This window comes from Felis catus, chromosome A1, assembly GCF_018350175.1.
Source record: "Felis catus isolate Fca126 chromosome A1, F.catus_Fca126_mat1.0, whole genome shotgun sequence".
In the NCBI taxonomy this organism is placed as follows: Eukaryota; Metazoa; Chordata; class Mammalia; order Carnivora; family Felidae; genus Felis; species Felis catus.
Genome location: NC_058368.1, coordinates 16,941,181 through 16,965,578, shown reverse-complemented (window position 1 = coordinate 16,965,578; position 24,398 = coordinate 16,941,181). Strand labels below are relative to the sequence as shown.

At 37.8% G+C, this 24,398-nt stretch overlaps 1 protein-coding gene across 1 annotated transcript; it reads right to left on the bottom strand.

Annotated features, from left to right (window-relative positions):
* Positions 1-3,220: 3,220 nt before the first annotated feature.
* UFM1 (ubiquitin fold modifier 1) lies at positions 3,221-14,607 on the bottom strand. Its single transcript, XM_006927246.3, has 6 exons — positions 14,459-14,607; positions 14,312-14,368; positions 11,814-11,871; positions 7,991-8,030; positions 6,747-6,779; positions 3,221-5,268 (listed from the first exon to the last, which is right to left on the bottom strand). Coding segments are annotated over exons 1-6 (258 nt in total). The 5' UTR covers positions 14,461-14,607; the 3' UTR covers positions 3,221-5,200.
* Positions 14,608-24,398: the final 9,791 nt, after the last annotated feature.

The window sequence follows — 24,398 nt, the reverse complement described above, 5'->3', positions numbered from 1 at the left end:
TGATCATAGAGCCTTAGGAGCCAATCTCATTTTGACTGGGGATACATTAACCTAACTCGTAGCTTTTTTCTTCTTCTTTTTTTTTAATGTTTATTTTGAGAGAGAGAGAGCTCACAGAAGCACATGCTTGTGCGAGTAGGGGAGGGGCACAGAGAGGAGAGAGAGAATCCCAAGCAAGCTCCATACCGTCAGCCCAGAGCCTGACACAGGACTCAATCCCACGAATCCTGAGATCATGACCTGAGCCGAAACCAAGAGTTGGATGCTTAACCAACTGAGCTATGCAGGCGTCCCTAAGTCTTGGCTTTCTTCACAGTAAAGAGAAAAAATTAAAACCAGAATTTTGCAGAGATTAAGGATTAAATGAGATGATGTGTGAAGTGCCTAGCACTGTGCCCAGAACATTAAAAAGGGGCCTGATGCACATCTTCACTTCCATCTAATTACTTCTTCAGTAGATTTACAGCAAAATTTGGAAGAGCCAAAGCAAGGGAAATGAATCTTAATCATATTTCGTCTCCAGTATTTGGCAATTGCCATGAGATACCAATAATCAACATATATTTGTTAAAAATGGGAGAATGTTTTCACTTTTAAAAGAGTGATTAATTCATTTCTGAGTCAGTAAATTCTCTGCTACAAGAAGTGGTGAGAAATATATTTATTTACCAAATATTCTAGCTAAAGAAGTTACTAGACATGAGCCACAAATAGTTGCAATTTTCAGAGTTTTCATTCTTTTATGCAGTCTTTCAATCATAAAGTACTTCTTGAGTATCTGTTATGGGCAAGATAATTAAATGTATACTTTAAATCAGAGACAAATACCATAGTTCTGTCTCTAACAATTGCTATAATGAGTGAACGTACAAAATGCAGTGGTTGCTTAGACAGTTAAACACCTAGCTCGGCTTGGGAGGACTGAGGAAAAGCTCCAACGGCTTTTAAATTCAAAGAATCAATCCTAGGTTTTTCAGGAAGACCAATGGGGAAAGTAAAGGCATGGAGGTGTGAGACCAGCACAACAGAGATACTAAGTGTTAGGAGTTCAGTGTAACTGCATTGCGAATTGGAGGAGACTGTAAGAGAGTGATGGTTAACCTTTCATCGATGGCTCTGAACAAAGACCAGTTCGTGAAGGGTCTCATAGAGAAAGTACAGATTTTTATTCAGTAGGATTTTGACTAGTGGAACCACAGGATCATACTTCCATGTCAAGAAGCTCATTACAAGTGTGAAAGGGGAAATGGAGAGACTAGAAGCTTTTCTAATAGTATTTATGAGATGATGAGGCTTTTCGTTACACTAGGTCTTGAGCTGTATTTCATAAATGGAATCAGTAGAACCTTGTGATTGGTTTGCTATGGCAAAAGAAAGGAAAAAAAAGATCTAATGAGTTCCAAACACCTGGCTTAGGCAGTTTAGAGGAAGTAGCTGATAGATCGTATAGACTGCATCTCTTGAGATTATTTCAAATAACGGTTTAATTACATAGCCTGGTTTAAATGATTTATGTATCTCCTGCATTATCAGAGTAGTTCCAGGACTTGTGTACTGGAAGGGCTTATGGGCAACAGTCTGGTCAGAAGAGCAGGTTACCATCTCATAGCTGCGTCTGCAAGATACATAAAATTATGAAAACATCAAGTGTCTCTTGGAGCTGATGAATACGGGGCCATAGTCCTGTTCCCACTACGCCACCCTAATGGAGTAGCACCAGAATCATGATTTGATTGACTTTTAATGTCCTGTATTTTACCATGTTTACCCTATCAAATTTATACCACATATTGAAAAATAATGCCATTCATGATTACTATACACAGATTCAGTACTCTGAAATAAGAATTTAAGCCCTACACATCCCTTTTGTATTTTTAAATTTATAACTCAATATAGATACAAATTTGGTATATTGTGGAGAAAAAAAAAAGATTCTAAAAAATTCTCCTGGTATGATCTGGAGGGTTCCAAAGTCACAAAAAAAGGGGCTAAAATTCAGATCTCAACTACTGCAGGTCTCATTCTTTTTCTGTAAAACACAGATAATTTGGAATTGTTGTGAAGAATGAGGTAAGTGGAAATAACTATCAAAACATTTGACACATAGATGTTCAATACATTTCTTTTGGGTGAAATGTATGTATGTGTACATACATACATACATATGTACATATATAGAACCATAAACTACAGAATATGTAAATATACATATGCATATACACACACATGCATATATATAGCTTACACATGTAATTTGCAGCTTTATAAACAGCCTTGGGAACACTTAGCAGTCAATTTAGAACTGCTCCATTAAAACAGATTAATGCTTCCAAATTCAAAAATGTCTTAAGGTCCTGGGGCACCTGGGTGGCTCAGTTGGTTAAGGGTCCAACGCTTGATTTCAGCTCAGGTGATGATCTCATGGTTCATGGGTTCGAGCCCCACATCAGGCTCTGTGCTGACAGCATGGGGCCTGCTTAGGATTCTGTCTCCCTCTTTCTCCCCCTCCCTGCTTGCTCACTCTCTCAAAATAAGTAAGAATAAACAAATATTTCAAGGTCCTTGGGTAAAAGACATGGTAGATATTCTTACTATCTCAATTTGGGGAGAGGGTGGCTTAAATGGGACTGAATTTTCTTCCCACTAATTTTTCGTTCAACTAATTTTAATAAAATATCCACAACTATTGCACTTGAAATACTTTAAAAGGAGGCTTACTACCAGTGAGAGACTATTAGCTAGTATCTCTGCACTTGGCTGCTAGGGAACCAAGAAGTGGAATGTATACTTTCCAAGACCTAGAACTGTGTCCCCTTGGACTTAATTTTGTCCATCTGCAAAGTGAAAAGGTAGGCTTATCATTCATTCTCAAACACAGCTGCACAACAGCAATCACCAGGACTGATTCAGTAAACAGACATCCTTACACACCTTGTCAGATTTAATGATTTCAAAACTTTAGCAGTGGTTTCCAGACATTCGTATTTTTAATTCTCTAGGTGGCTCTGATAATCAGTTAGGTTTGAAACCTAGACAATTACTTAATCTCTTTTTTGTTCCTGAAAAAGAACTGGCATTTGGGAGCATATACTGATTCCTATGACCTGTGGCCATTAATCATCTTGCTTCCCTCCCTGTTTTGCAACAGTTATTATACACCAGCTCTACAGGTGTGTTAAGAGCTTTAGTAATGAAGTAGTAAGAGAAGACAATACAGTTTATGGTATGATAAAATGTATTTTTGTAAGATATTAGTTATGTACCAACTATGCATTTACAAAATACGACACTTCAAAACATTCTGCATACAGAACTTACAGACCACATTTATTTAATAACAAGATGTCCAGATCCTTAGGAAAATGTATTTAAAGACTTACTACGACAAAATTTCAAAATCAAAGAACAAAAATATTAAATTACTTCATGGCACAGGACATCATAAACTTGTGTAACACAGCAGGCAGATTTTGTTGTAGAAACAGGATGGAGGGATATCTAAACAAAAAAAAATTCAGGGAATGGGTATTCATAAATTTCTGGTTAATGGAAGCTTATTAATATTAAGAACCAGGGGTCTTTGAGCATCAATTTTACTTATAAAAATAAAAACCTCCCAAAACATTAGAAGTATATTCTTCTACCTTTACAATTCTGAATGATGCCGTTCATTTGTTAAATATATGACAATATCTGGTTAATTTCTTAAACCTAACTAATGATGTCACCCTTGAGATGGCGACCCTGTTGCATTTCCTCGTACGTTTTTTCTCTAATAAACCTAGGGCCTATGACAGGAAAGATAACTGAAACACACCTAGATAAAAACTGGTCTGAGATACTTTATTCATGAGTAACTCAGCAAGTTATTTATTGAAAGCTTACTACATTTCCAGGTCTCAAAAGACAAGACAGACACAAAGCCTGCCTCCAGAGAGCTCATCATCATGAATATCACAGGCCAAGCACTGTTTCTGAATCGCTATGAGCCTTTCATCTTTTAAAAGATTTGCATAGATATTGATTTGCACTACTGACTTATCATAAAGGGAATTCTGAAGTTGTTGTTGACACAGCCTACACTTTGCTTTCTCACTTTGTCTTTTGCTCCTTCTGACATCAAGTATTTTCTTTTCCTCTTCAGTACTCTACCGCATACCCTCTGTGATCCAGGTGGCTTTTTCTGTGACATTTGCTACAGCCTTCTGTTCCCCTTCACGGCTTGTCTTTTGTTCTTTCCTCCTTATTAGGAAAGTGGTCACTGGGGCTTCCCCTAGATTCCCTTCCTGACTTCTTATTCACTTGAATGACTAAACATTTCCTTAAATGTTGGGTCTTTAGTAAGTATAATAACCAGCATTTCCAATTAGCATTTCCCAGAGCTCTGTTACGAACTCCAGATCTAATACTCTCTTCCTGAATGCTATTTAGAAATATCATCCTCAGTAAGACAAGAGTTTCTTAAAGGATCCTGTTTTAAAGGCTGTATTCAAAGAGACTGATAAAGGATACATAACTCAGCAAAGGACACTTCTTTATTCTCAATTTTTACCATTACAAGTATTGGATTCTGCGAGATCATAGTTAAAATTGTTTGGTGTGGGTTATCAATTTTATGCCTAAGGGCTAGATCAAAAAAAAATTCAATTTGGGGACTTCTGACATAGTTCAAAAGTTAAAAAACATAAATGATAAAAAGTTAAGATAGCTTAGTATTCACCGGTATGTCTATATCCTTTGTCATAAACCACATACAATTAAGAATTCAACTATTTTTAAATCTGCAAGTCAGATGCTATCAAGCAAACTGCCACGTACGAACCCTAATCCTTTAGTTTTTAACTCAAATAGGAAGATTCAGTCAACTTTAATTTTCTAAACGTTCTCAGAAAGAGTTCTCAGAAGCATCCACCACTTACAAAACACAGCTGGATAATCCATTTACCCCAAATGAACTACGTGTGTGTGTTGTGAGGTAGCAACGATAGACTATGATCTTCTGTGGAGATGGTGCCCTCTGTGCACAAGCAGCCCCTCCTCAAAGGAAGAGTCTGGATAACAGGAAGGGACAGTCGCCCTTCATTATTTCATCAACGACTGGTGTTCTCGTAGTGTTTCAAATGCTTGATTTCACTTTCACGACGATACCAATATTTATTTATTTGGAAAGGTAATCCTATGTTCCGAGTAGCGGGTATTAACAACTTCCAACACGATCTCTAGGAATAATTCGCAGTTCGGAACCATGCTTTAGGAAAACATTTCCTACACAAACAAACAAAACAAAGTTAGGTATTCAAAAAATGACAAGTTGTCTTAAACATTGCAACAACTATTGTTAATACAAGAAACAACGTAGTACACAGTAAGTCGGTCTGGAAGCTCAAATATCACCAGAATCTAACTCCATGCTTCCTAACATTCCTCTGAAATCTTCACAACCCAACCAAATATCTGAAAATTTTAAATAAGAAACACTAGCCACGAAAGTGCTAACACAAACACTCAGCGGACAACAATGTAATTTAAATTAACCATCAAGACTTGCTAACTGAACACACGCTAAAGTGTCTAAGGACAGAAAAAATAGTAAATTATAAATTACCACAAATGACAAACGTTTAGAAACCTGATCTGACCTATCTTTGCTCAACTGCTTGTGGAAATTTTCTCCACGCTCCGTGAAGTGTACAATTCAACTTTTAAGAGTAATACATCAGGCAACAAGTTAGAATAAGTGGCAACTCAAATTAATATAAGCTGCTGAACATTTACAGAGTAAGAAAAAATAAAACCTTTAAACCTAAGTTTAAAGGCATCTACACAATAAAATGGCTCATGATTTTCAATAAATGACCTTTTTAATTTCATAACACTATATACTTAAAACTACCGATTTAAATAAAAATAATTACAATTTTAAATCCCTCTTCATTTTCTCTATAGCTGAGTTTCAATTTCAAAGCCTTATGAGGGCAATATAATTTTGTTATAATACATTAGTACTTTAGTATATAATAAACAGAACTACCACTCAAATTGAGATCACATAGATCGCATCAGATTAAAGCATGATTAATTTTAAAACACTGTAATTAGACTATACACCAAAAACAGGTACATCTGGATTAGGTACAATTAGATGCAAGTAATTAATTATAATTAAGTAATGAATTAAGGTACAATTAGAGTATAAACCAAAAAAAGGTACATCTAAAAAGCATAAAACTACCTGTTAAAAAGTTCAGGATTGCTTTTACTCTGCTTGCTTGTTAGGACATCAACACATAGCCCTGTAGAATACTAAGTTTGAAGCTCTGAGTGTGAACTAAGTCCCCTGAAATTTAAATGACTGCACTTCTTTGAAATAGTAATAGCTAGCCCTTACTGAAGGCTTCAAACTTTTAAGTGATTCCCAGGTGCCATCTCACCACCACCTTATACAGGTAGGTCAAAATCATTATTCTCATAAGAGTACAATCTTACCTTCAGACTCTTCGTTCAATGTATTAAACACCTTTAATGCTTATTAGTGAGGTTTTTCTCTTGTAGCTCAAAGCATATATAGCTGATACCCACAATGAAACAAATTATCTCTCAGATACATAGGTCAAGACTGCTAGATAATCCCTAAAAAAACAGCTATTAGCCTGGAGAAAATCTAATCAAGTCTCATTAGAAGGAATTATCAATTGACAGACAGAGCCCCACCCACGTCTTCATGGTTTCAGATAGATACTCACCAGCAGTCTGTGCAGGATTTATTCCTATTCCATCTAGAAAATAAGTTGTAAAACCATCTAAGTTGTTTTATTTCTAAAGATAAAATGGTTCAATAGTAACAAGTAGAGATTTGCTGCTACTGTGTATATAGGCACAAGCCAAACAATTTAAATCCAAAAACATGAATGACAAATCTTTCAGGTAAGTTACCTGTTGAGATCCATTACTATTGTGCATTTACATACACTGTTGGATTAGATAAGAACATCTGTCAATGAGACGATGCTGATGAATTCCACAGAAGATAGTTTATTCTATCACACCACACACAATGTAAAATAAAGTCAGAAGCCCTTAGACATGTCATTAATCGTTTTGATATTGCTCCTGAGGCAGACAATCTTAAGGCCAGAAGGGCCCACAAAATCATTTAATTCAAGTTGCAGTGACACCTGATAAAGTACACAAAGCACTTTCGTAGCAACTATTCATTTGTAAATCTAAAACTTTCTCAGGAAAGTAGGCTAGCTTTCTTTTCAAGTAGAGAAACACTTCAATGTGACCACAGGCAGAATGTTTCAGAGTGAGAAATTCTGTGTATCTAAACTAAATCATGCCACTGCACATTAAACCCATCTTCTCTTGTTAGGCTATCTTAACTGTACACGAACCATGGGCCAGCACCTGTAAGTATTACCTTCTATTTTTGCAAGACAGTGAAAGCCTTCTAGCAATCTCTACTCATCTTATTTCAGTATTTTCTCGCAGGGCTAGTTCCATCACACTTCTGACCAGTACTCTAAGGTATTCGGAATTTAAACTATAGATCTAACTGAATAAAATCCTCATTATTTCAGCCCTAAAAGAAATAGTGTGCTGTCAGGAAAGCAGTAAAAAGCTATATACAGCAAAGGTATATATATATCCCCCATCTAACTTCCCATATTCTAAAAGCATCTACAACTTATTAAACAACAACACACCTTGTTAAAAAAAAAAAAAAAAAGGAAAAGTTATTTTTAGTAATAATCTGGCATGAAGTGGTAAGGACACAAGACACAGTAAAATGCTATACAATACCAAAAGCTAAGGAAACTGAAAAGAGCTCATTATAGACAATAACTTTGACTTCGTGTTTATAATCATGTATATCATTTATGTTGATATAAATTTTTTTTTGTATTTAACTCGATTTTAATTAATTTAGCCTTTTAAAACAACTTGTATTGCTCTCAGGTAATGAAGTTTTAAAATGAATTCTTACCATTGGTAATAATTGCACTTGTTGCTGCAGGAACTTTAAACTAAAAGGGGGAAAAAAAACTTCATACATATATATAAAAATGTATAGAAGTAAAAAATACACACACACACACACACACACACACATATATACACATACATAATCTACAAAAGATGGTTAGCAAGGATGAGGTACATATAATAAATTCTATTATCCTCAAATGTGATTTGTATTTTAGGATAAGCAATGTCACCAAAGAAAATACTGTAGTTTTGTTTTAGTTTTAGTGAACAGTATTATTTTCTAAATACTGCATTTCACTGCATCTAGGACACCATGGATCACAAAATGCACCTTATTTTATGCAGTACAAAAAAGGAAAAACACTGTCAATGAATTTATGACCTGATGATTATTTACTCTTCCAAATTTAGATACATTACTTTTATTATACATCATTCTCTTGCATAATCAAAAATAAAAGCAAAACAATTGCTCAGAATATTCCTAAAAGTTATTTGTAGAAATAGTAACGTCAAATAAATGCTCTCTTGTGTTTAATGGAAGACCAAAGTTCAAATTCTTTCCTCAAATTCTCTGTATTTAATGTATTGCTGACTTAAATTTCACAGGATTGCAATAGTCTAATTATGCCACCAGGAAATAACAACTAAGTTCAATTTGGTGCACAGGTGATGTCAACTAGACAATTATGTGCCTGCCACTTGGCTAATAGTGACAAGAAGACTCTGCTGATCTACTTCTAGAGGTGTAAAAAGAGGTGTTTTCTGAATCAATAAAATGTGGTATGGAACTTATTGGTAGCTAAAGGGAGAATTCTTCCCTTAATGTTCTGGAGACCAGTAGTGGTCAGAATGTGTTCATATCCTCATAAGTTCATTCATTTATCTAACAAATATGTATTAAGCACTTCTATGCTATAGATTAGTTTTACAGATATTACAGTCGAGTTTTGTGATCAAGTAAGTTTGGAAAACACTAAATTAAATAATATAGTTTATTTAGCTCCAAGAAGGAAATGGTGAATGAAGTGTTTCCCACACTCTTTCACTGATTCTAGGTTTTCATGGGTTTGTTTGTTTTTGGTGGTTTGTTTTGGTGGTCTGGGAAAAGTACTCTAGGAAATGCTGTGCTGGGTATTTATAATGGTCACATATGCGTAGTTAAGAAAAACAACTAAATGCTTATTGTAATTTATAAATTAAAAACTGAATGCTTATTTTAATTTATAAATTAAAAACTTAATGATGCATAAGGACAACGGCCTACTACTGGATTACGTACCTAATAAACACTCAACTTTACTGTCCATATGGTACATTCTTAATGGTAAATGTCCTTTCCAGAATTTAAAAAATTTAAATAAACCTCACTTAAAATAACTTCAAAATATGCTTTAATACATAAATATTAGAATACCTCAGGGGTGCCTGGGTGGCTCAGATCGTGATCTCACGTTTCGTGGAATTTCAGCCCCGTGTCGGGCTCTGTGCTGACAGCTCAGAGCCTGAGACTACTTCAGATTGTGTCTCCCTCTCTCTCTCTGCTCCCCACCACCCCCCCCACCTCACGCTCAGTCTCTCCCTCTCTCTCAAAAAATGTATAAACATTAAAAAAAATTAAAAATAAATAAAATACCTCAAAACTCATTTACAGAGATTGTAATACTTAATAAAAATTTGCACAAACACCCAAATCCAATTACAGGGTATCTCAGATTTCTAAAACTTTAGTATTACAAAGTTTTAGTTACTCTACTATTTGTCTGAGTCTTAGATTATGTCCATTTTAAGATAAGCTGTGCATTTTTAGTTATATCCATATAGCAGCAGCATATTTATGAACATTACAAACCATAATTTTTCCCTTCTTCAGAATGCAGAAACGACAGTTAAGCAGTTAATCTGGGGCAACAGCACCCGCAATGTAAAATTCAGCAACTATTACGTTCATTCTACATTACTGACAAGTTTTCTTCTGTATGTAGGATGTACTCCATGCTTCTAAGTTTTCATTTCTTTTCTTTCTCAGACCCTCTAAGTCTGATTTAGGATGTTAAAAGGCTATTCTCAGTTTTTGACAACTCATTGCTTAGTTAAATTAATTCTTGGTTATACTGGGGAATTTTCTTATTTTTTAAAGATATTTGACTAGGGATTTAAAACAGACTCTCAGTTTAAGTCAACTCAACTCTTGTTCTCACTAAAAGATCCTATAATGTCTCATCTTGTGAAAGACGTTCTCGTTGCTGCTTGAAAGTCATAACCTATTTTTTTTTTATTTATTTTTTTTAAAATTTTTTTTTTCAACGTTTATTTATTTTTGGGACAGAGAGAGACAGAGCATGAACGGGGGAGGGGCAGAGAGAGAGGGAGACACAGAATCGGAAACAAGCTCCAGGCTCCGAGCCATCAGCCCAGAGCCCGACGCGGGGCTCGAACTCACGGACCGTGAGATCGTGACCTGGCTGAAGTCGGACGCTTAACCGACTGTGCCACCCAGGCGCCCCAGTCATAACCTTTTTAAATGTGGAACATCCATGATTCCTAATAGTTCCAAGGTATCTTAAAACCTTAATAAATATATGCAGCTGTGTGAAGTTTGTAAGTTTATTTTCTATTGCATGTCTGTTATGAATTTATACTTCCACCAGAAGACCAAGTTCACAACAATGCCTCTGCCTTACAAAGAACCACATAACTGCAAAACACAAGAATAAAATATTAATTATAGCTCAAACGGATCTACTTCTTAAGATCCCAGTTTGTGGGATCTGCTATACCCCAGGACCAGGAATATTTCCTACAAGTGATCTGTGCAGCAAAAAGTAACACTGATGCTGTATTCACATTTGTTTCCTACTTTTATTTTACTTATTCAATATGGGTGAAGAATAGATTAAAATGGACTGCAAAACAAGTACTACCACTTTTCAGTTTAATTCTGAATGAGTGATAAATGATGTCAGTGGTCCCTGACAAGACCAGCGCTGACAGGCTGGCTGATCACCCATGAATAACAAGTTCAGGGCAGGATTGAGGAGCAAGCTGATTTCTTACTTAGTTACTAAAATTATTTTTCTGTGACCATAAACTTTTTTGAGATTGTGCATCAAAATGTTTGGATTTGAGTTACTCCAGATTTGCACAGAACTTTTAACTTCAAAAACTATTAGTAAATGTTATTATAATTTTATTCAAAATCACTTAATTAGATAGAAAGGGCAGATGTTAACCACTCTCATTTTGCAGATTATAAAATTTGAAGAGAAGAGAAACTGAGAGGCTTGCCATGCGTTAAAATATGTTTACAGACTGCCGTGTAAAATAACGTTGCTGTTTAAAAATATTCCCCTATTGGGGCACCTGGGTGGCTCAGCCCATTTAGCAATCGACTTGAGCTCAGGTCACGATCTCGTGGTTCATGTGTTCAAGCCCCGCGTCAGGCTCTTCGCTGACAGCTCAGAGCCTGGAGCCTGCTTTGGATTCTGTGTCTCCCTCTTTCTCACAAAAATAAACATCAAAAAAACAAAAAAAGGAAGAAAAAAAAAATTCCCCGATCACCAAACCTTCCAATTTCAGTAAAACTTCTCCTGAATTTCCAATGGTTGCATTAAAATACATGTGTCGATTTAACTCATTCTGTATCTGTGTCTTAACTTCCATTCCATTTACATTTGGTAAGTTGGGCTTAACTTTTTGATACCATAAACCTAGTAATGAATTCACACAGAAGTGGCAGGTCAAAGCGCATGCAAAACATAAAGACTTTTGAGAGACACTAAGCTGCATTCCATACAGGTCGTTCCAATTTCTATACTTACTTCCTCTGCCGCAAACTTTAAGACTGCTGTGAAAGGTGTACTTTCAGGAACACTAAGTCTGCAAAAGAAGAATTAAGAAGAATTTTTTAAAAAGCTCCTGGACAAAGCGGTCTAGTGAGGCTAAAGGCTGTCTACTTTGATTGTATACTATGTTCACTAACTTTATTATTTTTTTTTTAGTCTTTACTTAGAGAGACAGAGACACAGAATGCGAGTGGGGCAGGAACAGGGACAGAGGGGGACACAGAATCCAGAGCAGGTTCTAGGCTCTGAGCTATCAAAACAGAGCCCGACATGGGGCTCACAAATCGTGAGATCATGACCTGAGCCGAAGTCAACACTTAACCAAGTGAGCCACCAGGCGCCCCTAAGTGTCCAAATCTTGATTTTGGCTGAGGTCATGATTTCAGGATTCATGGGAATTCACTGCTCTCCGCACTGACAGCTCAACATGTAAGCTTTCTCTCAAAAGAAATAAATAAACATTAAAAAAAAGTTAAATATTGTCTTCCTACAAATTTTAAGAATTTCATTTAATGGTACCCAAGTACTAGTTACCCTTTATTTTGAAGAGAAACCAGAGTAATTACCCCAACATACACGTTATACATATTTTACAGACACACATACGTACATGTATATATCATATATACATGCACACTACATCCACACCAAAGAGTAGGTATGCCTATTAAATTCATTCAGTTGCCAGTATTAACTGAACTGGTACAATGTTCCAGGCACTCTTACAGATACTACTACTGTCCTACTGTCCTTTCCCCCTCCCTTCTTCTCACTTTTTTCTAGAATATTTACACATGGATGAGAATAATCCAGCATAAAGGGAGAAACCAAAGATGATGAGAGAGGGATCGCTGGAGTCTATCTACTTTAATCTTGAGAAGGCTAAAATAAAGAGATCCAGAGCCCAAGAATTACAACAGCTGGCTTTTCATAGGAACAAAGTCATGTTTTCCTTTGTAATAAGATGGTGGACAGAAACTATGGGCTTACACATACGAGTAGGTCTTGTCCATGTGGTGATGGAAAGATGAATTTTTTCTGATGGCTTCAGAAAAAGGAAAAATAATGTAGAAAATGTGAATAGAAATTTCTTAAAAATCCTTGCAGGGAATAAAGGAAAACAAGCAACCTTGGGACATGCAGTACAGTGTTAGGTACTACTGGGCACAGTTACGAACTTTACATCAGGCTAATTGTGTAATTTCGTCTAAAAACATTCAGCTACACACAGAGAACACAGTGGTGGAGTTCAGACTCGGCGTGTCACCAAGCAAAGCATACTGGGAAGACGAAGACACCAGAAGTGATGGGAATGGACCACCAGGGAGTGACGAGACCATGGCCTCTAGGAGAGTAAAAAGGAAAAGGGTGGCGTAAAGCACGGGGGAGAGGGTAGTGACAGATTTAGAAAGAAGTCTGATCAGTGAATTAAAAGAAACATTTTTTACAGAAGAGATATACAAGAAGAGAGTGTGGTCAGCCACAAGAGAAGACTTGAAGGTGCCACTTTAGAGCTGCAGCAGTTACTGAAGATCTTAAGGTGCCAGGTTGTGGTCATGAATATTTAAGACAAGGTGAAAAAAAAAAAAAAAAAAAAAAAAAGAAAGAAAAGATCCATCTGGAACTGAAAGGATCCAAAAAGCTTAAGGCCAGAAGCTGCATGGGTCACAGGTAACTAAATCACTCAAGACGATGACAACTGTTACTGTTCAGTGAGCTAGACCCTGATATTGATTACGTTAAGTATGCTTAAAATCCTATTGAAGTCTTGGCCTTTGCTGCATTTTACGAGGCTCTTTGTAGCAATAACCTCAATAAGGTTTATCGAAAATCATAATAAGTTCCCGGCGAGTATGTAGTTAAACCTGGGCCAAACCATCCTACACCTGCTAAAGGAGAAAAAAGGGCCTCGCATGGACAAACTGCCCAGGTTCTGCATGTGCCACTCCTGCTGATTATTCTTTACAAAATCCCAACATACAGACTGTATGATTTGAGGCTCATTACTTTGTGACACCCAATGGCTGAGTCACTCACACACGGGAGATCAGCAGTCGGACAGTAATAAAACGTTCAAGTAATTTCCGAATCTGGATTGGGTTGTCTTCCCTACTTCCTGTAACAGCTGGTCAAAGTGGTAAAAGGCTTTTCCAATCATGAGTTGACAGGCACTGTTTAAGGACCCCAGCAGATCATCTGAGGCCCGTCTTCAGTCCTCCCGTTCCATCGCCCAGCCGGGGAGTCCCCAGAGAGGTCAACTATTGGCGGAGTCGTTCCCGTCACACAGCCCGGCGGCCTCGCGCCGGGGCGAGCTGACACTCGGAGGAGCGGGCACGGGAGCCCTCCTCTCAGGCTCCAGGAAGAGCAAGGGCGAGGGAAAGCGGCGGGATGCAGCCTGCTCGGGTGGGAGAGGATCTGAAACTCGGACCTAGCCAGCCTGGTCCCGCCCGGCCCGCCCCGGCCCCGCTACTCACACTTTGTAAGGCAGCCGGGGGTCCGACGTCAGCGTGATTTTAAAGGAAACCTTCGACCTGAGGAGATCGGAGATAGTTAAAATCCCGCAGCGGGACCAGGGATTGGGATTGGGATTGGGATTGGAATTGGGGTCAGTAAACACTTACATGGTGGAGCCAGCCCGGGGACCTCCCGCCAAATTCGCCGAGTATCCCACTTCCTTCGCGGTGGCGCCGTCGCTACCGCCCCACTCGGGGCCACGTCTCCCTCCGCAAGCCGGGGGCCTCCAAAGATGCTGTTGTCCAAGGCGCTGCCTGAAAATGGGCTTCTGTTCCTCGTGCTAGACGGAGCCTCCAAGTTACAAAGAGCTACTGTTTTTGCATTTAAAGCTCTAAGACTAAGGAAGGGATGGTATGGAGGAAGAATTTTCTAAATACAGTTATTTTCTGCTGTAGTTTCAGTCAGGCAATGTAAGTGTGGGCAGAGGCGGTGGGGCTCTAGGTCCCAGCTGGCAGGATGGGGCGGAAGTAAGGGCAAAGAGTAGGAGGGTGCAGAGCGAGGAGTCCCGAGGGGCGGGGAGGTGGGCGGGGAGGTGGGCGGGGTTGGGAGGGCGGTGTTCCGCGAAGCTGCTAAGGCAACCTGTTCGCGGAAAAACTGGTGTGACCTAGTTCAAGAAGCTGGAATCATCGCCCCGCTTTCGTGTTAATATTCTTCTGTCTTTCCAACAATTCAGTACTGTTACATCTTATATTTCCAATTTTTCCCCATTGCACTTTACAATACTGACGTCTGATTAATTTCAACAGACAAGAAAGTAATCAACTTGGTGAGAAAGACTAGATCCCTGAGCTAGAAGAACTTGGATTGTAGATGGGAAAAGCAATCCAAGAACGGAATTCCAATAGTTTGTTGTGTGATGTAATAAGATTACACCAGGGAGCTAGACTGCCGATCATCAGCACATTTATTCAGTTTAATAACAAACTCTGAATCCTTTCTATGCAGCAGGTACTAGACTAACCGCCGGGGTTGCTGGAATGAGTTAAGATAGGTGCCAACCCTCTACAATGTAACAGAACTTCTTGTATAGTGAGGACAAAGACTGTATGTCCTCTAAAATTTACTACAAATCTAAGCATCTGTGTTTACAAAATAAACATCCCTTTCACAATGTCTGTAGTGCCCTATTTAAGAAATATTGCAATGAATGACAAAATAGGAAACAGGTAGGTACTAAAATAATGAGGAGGTCTAGTTAATCTTTAGGATATTGTGTTAGGTTTTTTTAAGGAGAGATATCCAAGAGAAACAGGTAAGCAACTGCAATAGGAATGTTAAACACCAATTTCTTCTTTGCCATAATTTTGTTATCAAAGTGCTCTTCCGTGGGGACATCTCCAGGCAGAGAGAGTGCTGACTCTTGACTTAGGAAAGAAAGGCTTCAATGTTCTCATGACAGTCATTGTCTTCTTCACTTATAAAAATGTGGGTCTTACCATAGAGAGATAGAAGCAAATGTTGACTGATAGATTTGGGGATCCGCAGGTATAGCATTAATAGCTGAAGCTATGGGATTACTTAGTATGACTAAGATTTTTGAGAATGGCAATAAGGAGACAGTACTGATTCTGTCTACCTGGTGTCAGATAGTCAAACATTGAAGAGATCTGAGTTCATACTTACAGTCTCTAGTTCTAAGAATACATGTCATGTAATTTTAAACAATATTTGCAACTTGCTATTTATAGTTTTGTTTCTGTTCATGTATAAAAACATGTGGCAAAATCCTGAAGAGAAAAACATATTTTGTTTAGACAGTATGACTTCGGTACTCATATTCTACTGCCTCTTCAGAAAACATATTAAATATATATATTTTTTACCGTTTATTCATTTTTTGATAGAGACAGAGAGTGAGTGGGGGAGGGGCAGAGAGAGAGGGAGACAGAATCTGAAGCAAGCTCCAGGCTCTGAACTAACAGCACAGAGCCCAACTTGGGGCTCGAACTCACCGGCTATGAGATCATGACCTGAGCTGAAGTCGAACGCTTAACCAACTGAGCCACTCAGGCGCCCCAGAAAACATATTAATATAATATATCAAAAGAACAGGGGGAAAACACTGTGCTCAAAAAGATATTGAAAAGCACCTATTCCTAAATGTCTAGTATTCTTTCCTGCCTCAATACCCTAACTCTCTTACCCATATATTTATCTCCTCAGAGTCATAGCATAATTTCTAGAGCCTTATGAGTTTTATTTTTCTTGATACGAGAAAAGAAATGATAAATAGATTCATTTTTACTTACTATCTTTTGTTGTTTTTTTTTAAGCTTTGCTACGGCATTTAGCAAAATTTGGCAAATATAACAAAAGAAGAACCTTATTTACTGCAACGTTGACATGCAGGTACATTTAACGAGGTACATTTAATGACTGTAAACAAAAGCAAACTCTGGATTTTAGGAGGTAATTGGCAAATGAAACATTTTAAGACAACAAACAGCATAAATGGCCTAATGTGTTTTGGAAGGAATCCAATTTGTATCATGTAGAGGCAGAAATGATTGTAGAGTGCACAGTGTGACCATATTAGAACTCATTAAATATAAATGAAACATATTAATGTTCTGTTTGCAAAAGCATATTAATTTCTCATTAGGATTTGGTCACTGAGACACCTTGAAAATATTAAAATCAGTGTCACATATTAATTATATAAGAATTGTACCAGGGCCTCCTGGGTGGCTCAGTCAGTTAAGCATCTGACTTTGGCTCAGGTCATGATCTTGCAGTTTGGGGATTTGAGCTTCACATCTAGCTCTGTGCTTACAGCTCAGAGCCTGGAGCCTGCTTCAGATTCTACGTTTCAGTCTCTCTCTGCCCCTTCCCCTCTTGCACTCTGTCTCTCTTTCTCTCTCAAAAATGAATGAAAAATTTAAAAAAATTACAAATTGTATCATCACAGGACCATAATATATCAAATCATTGATAAAGGTAAATATAGAGATAAAAAATAATATGTTATTACTATAATGGTGGTGGGTAAATTCTAAGTCTACTATAAAAGTCCAAAAGAAAAGAATTAAAAATAACTATAAATAATGTTAATGGATACATAATATAAATAGATGTAAATTGTGAAAACCAAAGCAAGAAACAGCCATTGAGAATATTCTGTTACATTTTCATAGCATTTTGTTCTTTTTAATGTTTATTTTGAGAGAGAGAGTGTGTGTGAAAAGGGAAAGGACAGAGTAAGAGGGAGACAGAGGATCTGAAGTGGGCTCTGTGCTAACAGCGGACAGCCTGATGTGGGGCTCAAATCCATGAACCGTGAGATCATGACCTAAGCCAAAGTCAGATGCTTAGCTGACTGAGCTACCCAGGCGCCCCATATTTTGTTCTTTTTGAAGTGCTTTTACATTCACTGCCTTATTTGATGTTTACAATAAACCATGCAAAGCATTCAGAATGGAAACTATTATCTTTCTTTTAAAATAGGAAGATAGGGCACCTGGGTGGCTCGGTCGGTTAAGCATCCAACTCCTGATTTTGGCTCAGTCCTGATCTCAGTTGTGAGATTGAACCCCATGTCCAGCTCTATACTGACAGTGTGGAGCCTGCTTGGGATTCTCTCAATCTCTCTCTCTCTCTCTCTCTCTCTCTCTCTCTCTCTCTCTCTCTCTCTCCCCATCCCCTGCTTGCACTCACTCTCTCAAAATAAATAAGTTAACATTAAAAAAATAAAAATGAGAACCAAGAAGAGGTATGGTTAATCCCAAGATCACACACATGGTTTGTGAGAGAATAGAGAAAAAAGAAAAACATAGTTATTGACATCTCTTTACAAAATTTAGCCTAATTTGATCCTATACGATGTTTATTTATAGTATCAATTGTCTACATATAAATCATTGCGTTGATACATTCATTTGATGAGCTTCTCAAGGAGTTCTACTCAGTTTTTATTTCCAGTACTTAGAACAGTATCTGGCATATAGCACTACTCAATCACTATTTTTTAGTGAATTAAGATTAACTTAAAAATGTTAGAGACTGGTAATGCATCCTAATTGCAGTCATGTCCTTAAATTTCATTACCTACAATCCTAAATGCTCTTAATGTAGTAGATTATGCATTTTGATTCTTGCATTGTTCTTGAGGCTTATCTATTCAAAGGACAGGACTACTCAATTTAGTGCTACTGGTGAAAGCTGAGGTTAGACAAGGCTAATTAAAGATTCTTATGCAATATGATGATATAAAGCCATTCAAATAAAAAAAAAAGTATGTGAATATCCTCACGTGTTCCCTCACCATTACTTTGTGTGACCGTGTTTATTCTGAGTCAGAGATCCTGCATTAGAAATCTCATTATTGACCCTTCTAGGAGTATATAGTTCTTCGGGATGAAGGATTGCTCTTTGATATTAACCTTCCTTGCAACTTTCATGGTGGTGGCGTGTAAAGCAGGGTAGTGGATGAACTAATGACAAATCGCCATGGGGGGGCTCTGGGTTTGGTCTGTACAGTGCAGGGAAGCAAGTGTTCTACTTGGTGCAGATATAAATGGCTCGTTCCTGTTACCCTAGTCACATCTTCATGTGTTCTCTTCACCCCCTGCAGCCATTTGAGCTAGTGACCCTTGGTGTAAATAATATGATTTAGAGGAAGCATTCGTAGTTGTAATTCCATTGGCCAAAAGAACCACATGAATACTTAAAATATGTTTTGAAGTTATAATGTAGAGATTCAAAATCTTAAAGGCCCAAATAACTATGTGAAAACCTAACCTATTGTCCAAGAGTTATGTCATGAAGATTTGCTTTGAAAAGTTTGACTTGATAGAAATACTGTAGATACTAGAATGATCTAATCTAAATTATTCTAAAATTAATTGCTACAGAATTTAAGTGCTCCAAGTAGCAATTTTAGAAATCTTGCTAAGGGCATCAGCTGCCTGCTTTGACCACATTGTCATTGCCTGAAATTCTGAGTGCCTTTTAGGTATGTCTGTTCACATTGGTTTAGTTGATTCTATCCAAAATCTACACTAATTCCTTTAATATTTCCTTTTGTTCTCATTCACAGCTTTCTCTTGCTTTCTGAGGCATTAGAATAACTTGTATCTTAAAAATTTTTAATTTTTTAAAATTGTGTGTGTGTGTGTGTGTGTTTTATTTTTTGTTTTGGGTTTTTTGGGGGGAGGTTCTTTTTTGGGTTTGTTTTGCTTACTAGTTTAATGGTGAACTTATGATGATAAATGAACAGGTCACAAACTTGTAATTGATAAGGATTTTTTTCCAGAAGCTATCAGACTATTATAGAGAAGTAGAATATTTTTCCTGTGTCGTAAGCAGTAATCAGGAATATGATCTCCTTCATTTACAGGAAAATGAAATATAGTTCCATCTATATCCTACTTATTTTGTGACTACTAAATAAAATTTGCTCATAAAGTTTTATTTTTCCTACCAGCAAAAACAGTCATTACTTCCTAAGAGATTTAGTATATCCTGGCTTTTTTTTTCCTTTTTTTTGGTCCTGACTCATTGTTAACATTAACTTAAAATTTCTGTTACAAGAAATATATGCCATTCTAATAGATATTTGCATAATGTAATTTTTCTCCTGCTCACTTCTAGGTCTCTTCAAATAATGCTCATGAATATAGTAATTTTAATTTAACTTCTAGGTAGCATAAATGTTCAGTTAAAGACATATCCAATATATCTTGTCATAACATAAAATTCAAACACTGTTCATAATACATTAAAACATTTCTTACAGGAAGCATCATATGGAGTGTTTTATTTAGAAACTAAGTGATATCAGAGAAAAGTATTAACTTCGATGCCAATTATAATGGTACAAGCTTATTATTATTGTCCACCTTCCTGGACTATTTCTCAATCCTCAGGTTATGCCTCAAGAGCTATTGAACACACATTTATATTTCCACTTGTATTAATCATGTTTTCTGTTTTCCATATTCTGTGATATTTTGACATCTTGAAAGTCTTGCTGCTCATGGAGCCTTTTCAGAGCTAGCCAATTCTTAAAGCTAGCGAAGGCCTCAGCTGGGAGCACACCTCTCATCTACAAACCGGCCAATCCCCAAGAGCCTATACCCCAACCAACCCCTTATCCAGCTCTTAACACACCAGCCACGGTATGCTGTGCCCTAAATCAGCCCAGGTACCGGGCAACTAGAGATGACCTTTATAGCCCAAAGTAGCTAACTCTAACCTGTTTGCCCTACCCTGCCTTGCCTTTCCCATAGAATCCCAATAATGGCTCTGGCCTAAGCTTTCTCCCTTGCTCCTGCTTCTGCCTCCTGCCCCAAATCTGGTATTTTCCATGTGGTCCTGCATAGCGTGATCTGTCTCCTTCTCTTGAGAAATGTAGTAAAAATCCTTCAATGACATTAGCCTGTCTGTGTCATCACTCAGTCACCTCTAGAAGTTAAAATCCTACGGGCACAATATTGGGAACACTGTTTGCTAAATAGGCTCGTTTATATTTTCTTTAGTAAAGAAATAGCATAGTTGATTATCTGGTAAAATTTCCAAACTGGATTTCAGAATGGATTTCAAGAAAGTATAGTGTTAGCAATCTCTAATGCAGCCTCTTAATTTTCTGTGAAAACACTGATGAAGGAAGGCATAACACAAAACGGGAGCGATGACTGCACAGCAATTTCACTGGATACCAGTCAACAGTAAGCATTCTGCTTTTCTTAAAGACGTTGCCTTAGTCACAGAGCTAATGGGGGTTACAATGATAAATACAACCCATGGTTTGTGCCTGCTGCACGTCTAAGCCAGAAGATACAAACAGAAGCAATAGGAGGGGGGCTTAGCCCATTCTCCTATTTTTTCTTAGTTGTTAAGGAGTTAGCTAGGTCCCTGAGCATTTAGTTGTTCGATGTCTGTACCAACTGTCAGTTATAGAAATCTGTCCCGGGGCGCCTGGGTGGCTCAGTCGGTTAAGCGTCCGACTTCAGCTCAGGTCATGATCTCACTGTCCGTGAGTTCGAGCCCTGCGTCGCGCTCTGTGCTGACAGCTCAGAGCCTGGAGCCCATTTCAGATTCTGTGTCTCCCTCTCTCTCTGCCCCTCCCCTGTTCATGCTCTGTCTCTCTCTGTCTCAAAAATAAATAAACATTAAAAAAAAAAAAAAAAGAAATCTGTCCCCTCTGCTGCAATGATACTATGCTTTCTAAAGGGGTGTTTTCCTTGGGAGAGTAAGGAACCCACATATTTTCTCTCCTAATACCAGCCCTAGAGAAAGGACTAGTCTCTCCTACCTCCCTCATCTCTGATTTGAAAGGTATTTGCCTCTATGTATTTCTTCTTTAAAATTGTTAGCTTAATCCTACAATTGGTCCAGACTGTCACAAAAGATAGGGGGAAAAATGCATTGTTTTCAGGAAGCTTCTGTTTTCAGCCCTGTAGTATAAACCATACCTAAGGCAAGAGAGCACAAGGTCCTAGCTAACATCTTAGAGGAGAAGAAGGGAGAGTTAGGGGGCAAAATAACAAATAGAAAAACCACCAATAATGTACTCTGCCCCAAATGTATAATTAAAATTTGCAAATACTGGGACTTACTTTTCAGAATAACAGGAACCAGAAACTCTGGCTACTGTAAAGTCACCTAAATAATTTGGATGGCTTGTGATGAAAAATTACTCTTGAACTGGATCAAGATCTTAGATCACAATATCTCTACCCATATCTGTATCTATATTTATCTATATAGATATACACACATACGCATTTATGTAATGTTTGTATATTATGATATCATGTGTTTCACGTGTACATGTGATTAGACACAAACTCACATAAACGCCATCCAGGAACACAAGCGGTCTTGTCCTTGGAGTACAGTTGAAATCTCCGAGGAATCTCTGAAAGGAAGAAAGGATAGAATGGGTAACGGAATCCAGAGCTCAAAATGGGCCCGTCAGTGTGCTGTTGCTAAAGGAGATGGTTTAGAAGTATCCCAAAGCTGGGGCTTGCAATGAGCATAAGAAGCATGGAGTTCGCAGCAAGCGATGGAGCCAGTGACGGAGGAACCAAGAAAGGAGCGTAGGGTAAGGGCACCACCCTCTTCCCATGGAGAATTGAGGACAGGTTCTTAGGAGAGGCCAGGGGTATTAACTTAGGGACTGGGAATACCAAGCAATGATGGAGAGATCTTAGGCTCAGAAGACCTGTTCTGGTGCAACCCATCGGTTACATCCTACCCCAACCTGAGCCACTGGAGAAAGTCTTCAATAAAAAAGTAAAGCACTGGGTGTTACATGTAAGCGATAAATCACTGGATTCTACTCCTGAGGCCAAGACTACATGTATGTTAACTAACCTGAGAATAAAAATAAAATAAAAAAAAATAAAGCGCTCAGAAACAGTCTAAACTACAATCCTGATACAACAGAGATTTAAAAGAGAGGCATCAACCTCAACCATAGAAGGAATCAAACTTAAATAAAAACACATATATTACTTGCATGGTCCAGGACTCCCTCCTGGGCACTAGGACTCTTGAATGAGGTAAAACCAATCATCTTTGGACACATGGCTCTTAATTCAGGGCACAGAGGTACTGATGGAAAGAAAGAGGCTGTTAAAATGGCCTCACAAAATTATAAGAGAAGGAAATAAGCTACCAGGAGTGAAATTCAAAAAGAACAAGTCAACAGCCTCTCAAGAAATGGAAGAGTTAGACTAAGCAACAACAACAACAAAAATCACTCTAACTCAAAAAGAATAGTTATGCACAATGAAAAGAGAAATTTTGGAAAATACAAATAATGAATTCCAAAAATAAAAATTTACTGATTAAACTGAATTTCATAAAAATTTACTGACTAAACTGAATTTTTAAAAGACAGGAAAATAGAAATAAAATCAGTTGAAATCATAATTAGTTAGCTAGAACTTCTGCTTCTGATCATAACAGAATAACAGGAACCAGATCTACTCCTGTGAATTAAACAACTAGAAAACTAGATAAAATATATACAGCAATGATTTACAGGTATTGGAAAACAGGGAGGGTTGGTTCTCTGGTTGCCACGGCTTGCCACTTCTAAAACACAGCATAGGGAGAGGAACTCGAGTTGATCCCAGTGGTCTCAAGGAGCTCAGGAGTCAGAGATCAGAATCCAAGGAGTCAGAATCCCTAAGATCTACAAAGGGTCTTTCACTGAGTTCTGATCTGCACAGGCACAACCAGAAATTCCTCAAGGCTAGGAAGAGGGGCAGAGGGGGTGTGGACTGAAAAGCGATAAGCCTAATAAGTGCCTGTGCTCACAAAGAGCTGAAAGTAAGCAGTGTTCCCACCTACCGAATGGAAAGAGTTTAATACACAGTCCGTTAGGTAGAATCTTCCAAAGGGTTATGCCTTAGTAGTAGTTCTAAATTAACTTTAGATTAAATACTGAACTTTACCCACATCAACAATCCTTAAAAGCAAACATCAAAAAGATTGAATTGATTCCAAGTAATTTACTTATATGCCACAACATCATCCAGGATTATTAAAGAGCACCCAGAAGGTACAGCATCCAATAAAAAAGTAACAGGCATTCAAAGAAGCAAGTGAACAAAATCAGTCAATAAAAACAGACCAAACTAGCAGACATAATGCAATTGGCAGATCATGATCCTGAATACTTGTTACAGGGGCGCCTGGGTGGCTCATTTGGTTAAGTGTCCAACTTCAGCTCAGGTCATGATCTCACCGTTCTCAAATTTGAGTCCTGCATCGGGCTCTGTGCTGACAGCTCAGAGCCTTGAGCCTGCTTCAAATTCTGTGTGTGTGTGTCTCTCTCTCTGTCCCTCACATGCTCACTCTCTCTCTCTCTCAAAAATAAATAAACATCAAAAAAAAATACTCGTTATATTTCTGCATAAATTCAAGAAGATAGAGGAAAACATGAATGTGACAAGAAGAGAAATGGAATATGTATCTTTCTGTCTAACTATCTGTCTGTCTTTCGACTTCCAGTAGCATGATAAATAGTTCTCCATCCCCTCGCTTTCAATCTGAAGGTGTCCTCAGGTCTAAAATGAGTCTCTTGTAGACAGCGAA

What these genes read in the sequence shown, in the direction of transcription:
- UFM1 (XM_006927246.3), bottom strand. An exon ending in CCCCGGCTGCCTTACAAAGT is followed by an intron (nt 11,872 to 14,311) that starts GTGAGTAGCGGG and finishes CTTCTTTTGCAG; the next exon opens with ACTTAGTGTTCCTGAAAGTA. An exon ending in AAATCCTGCACAGACTGCTG is followed by an intron (nt 5,269 to 6,746) that starts GTGAGTATCTAT and finishes TTGTTTGTGTAG; the next exon opens with GAAATGTTTTCCTAAAGCAT.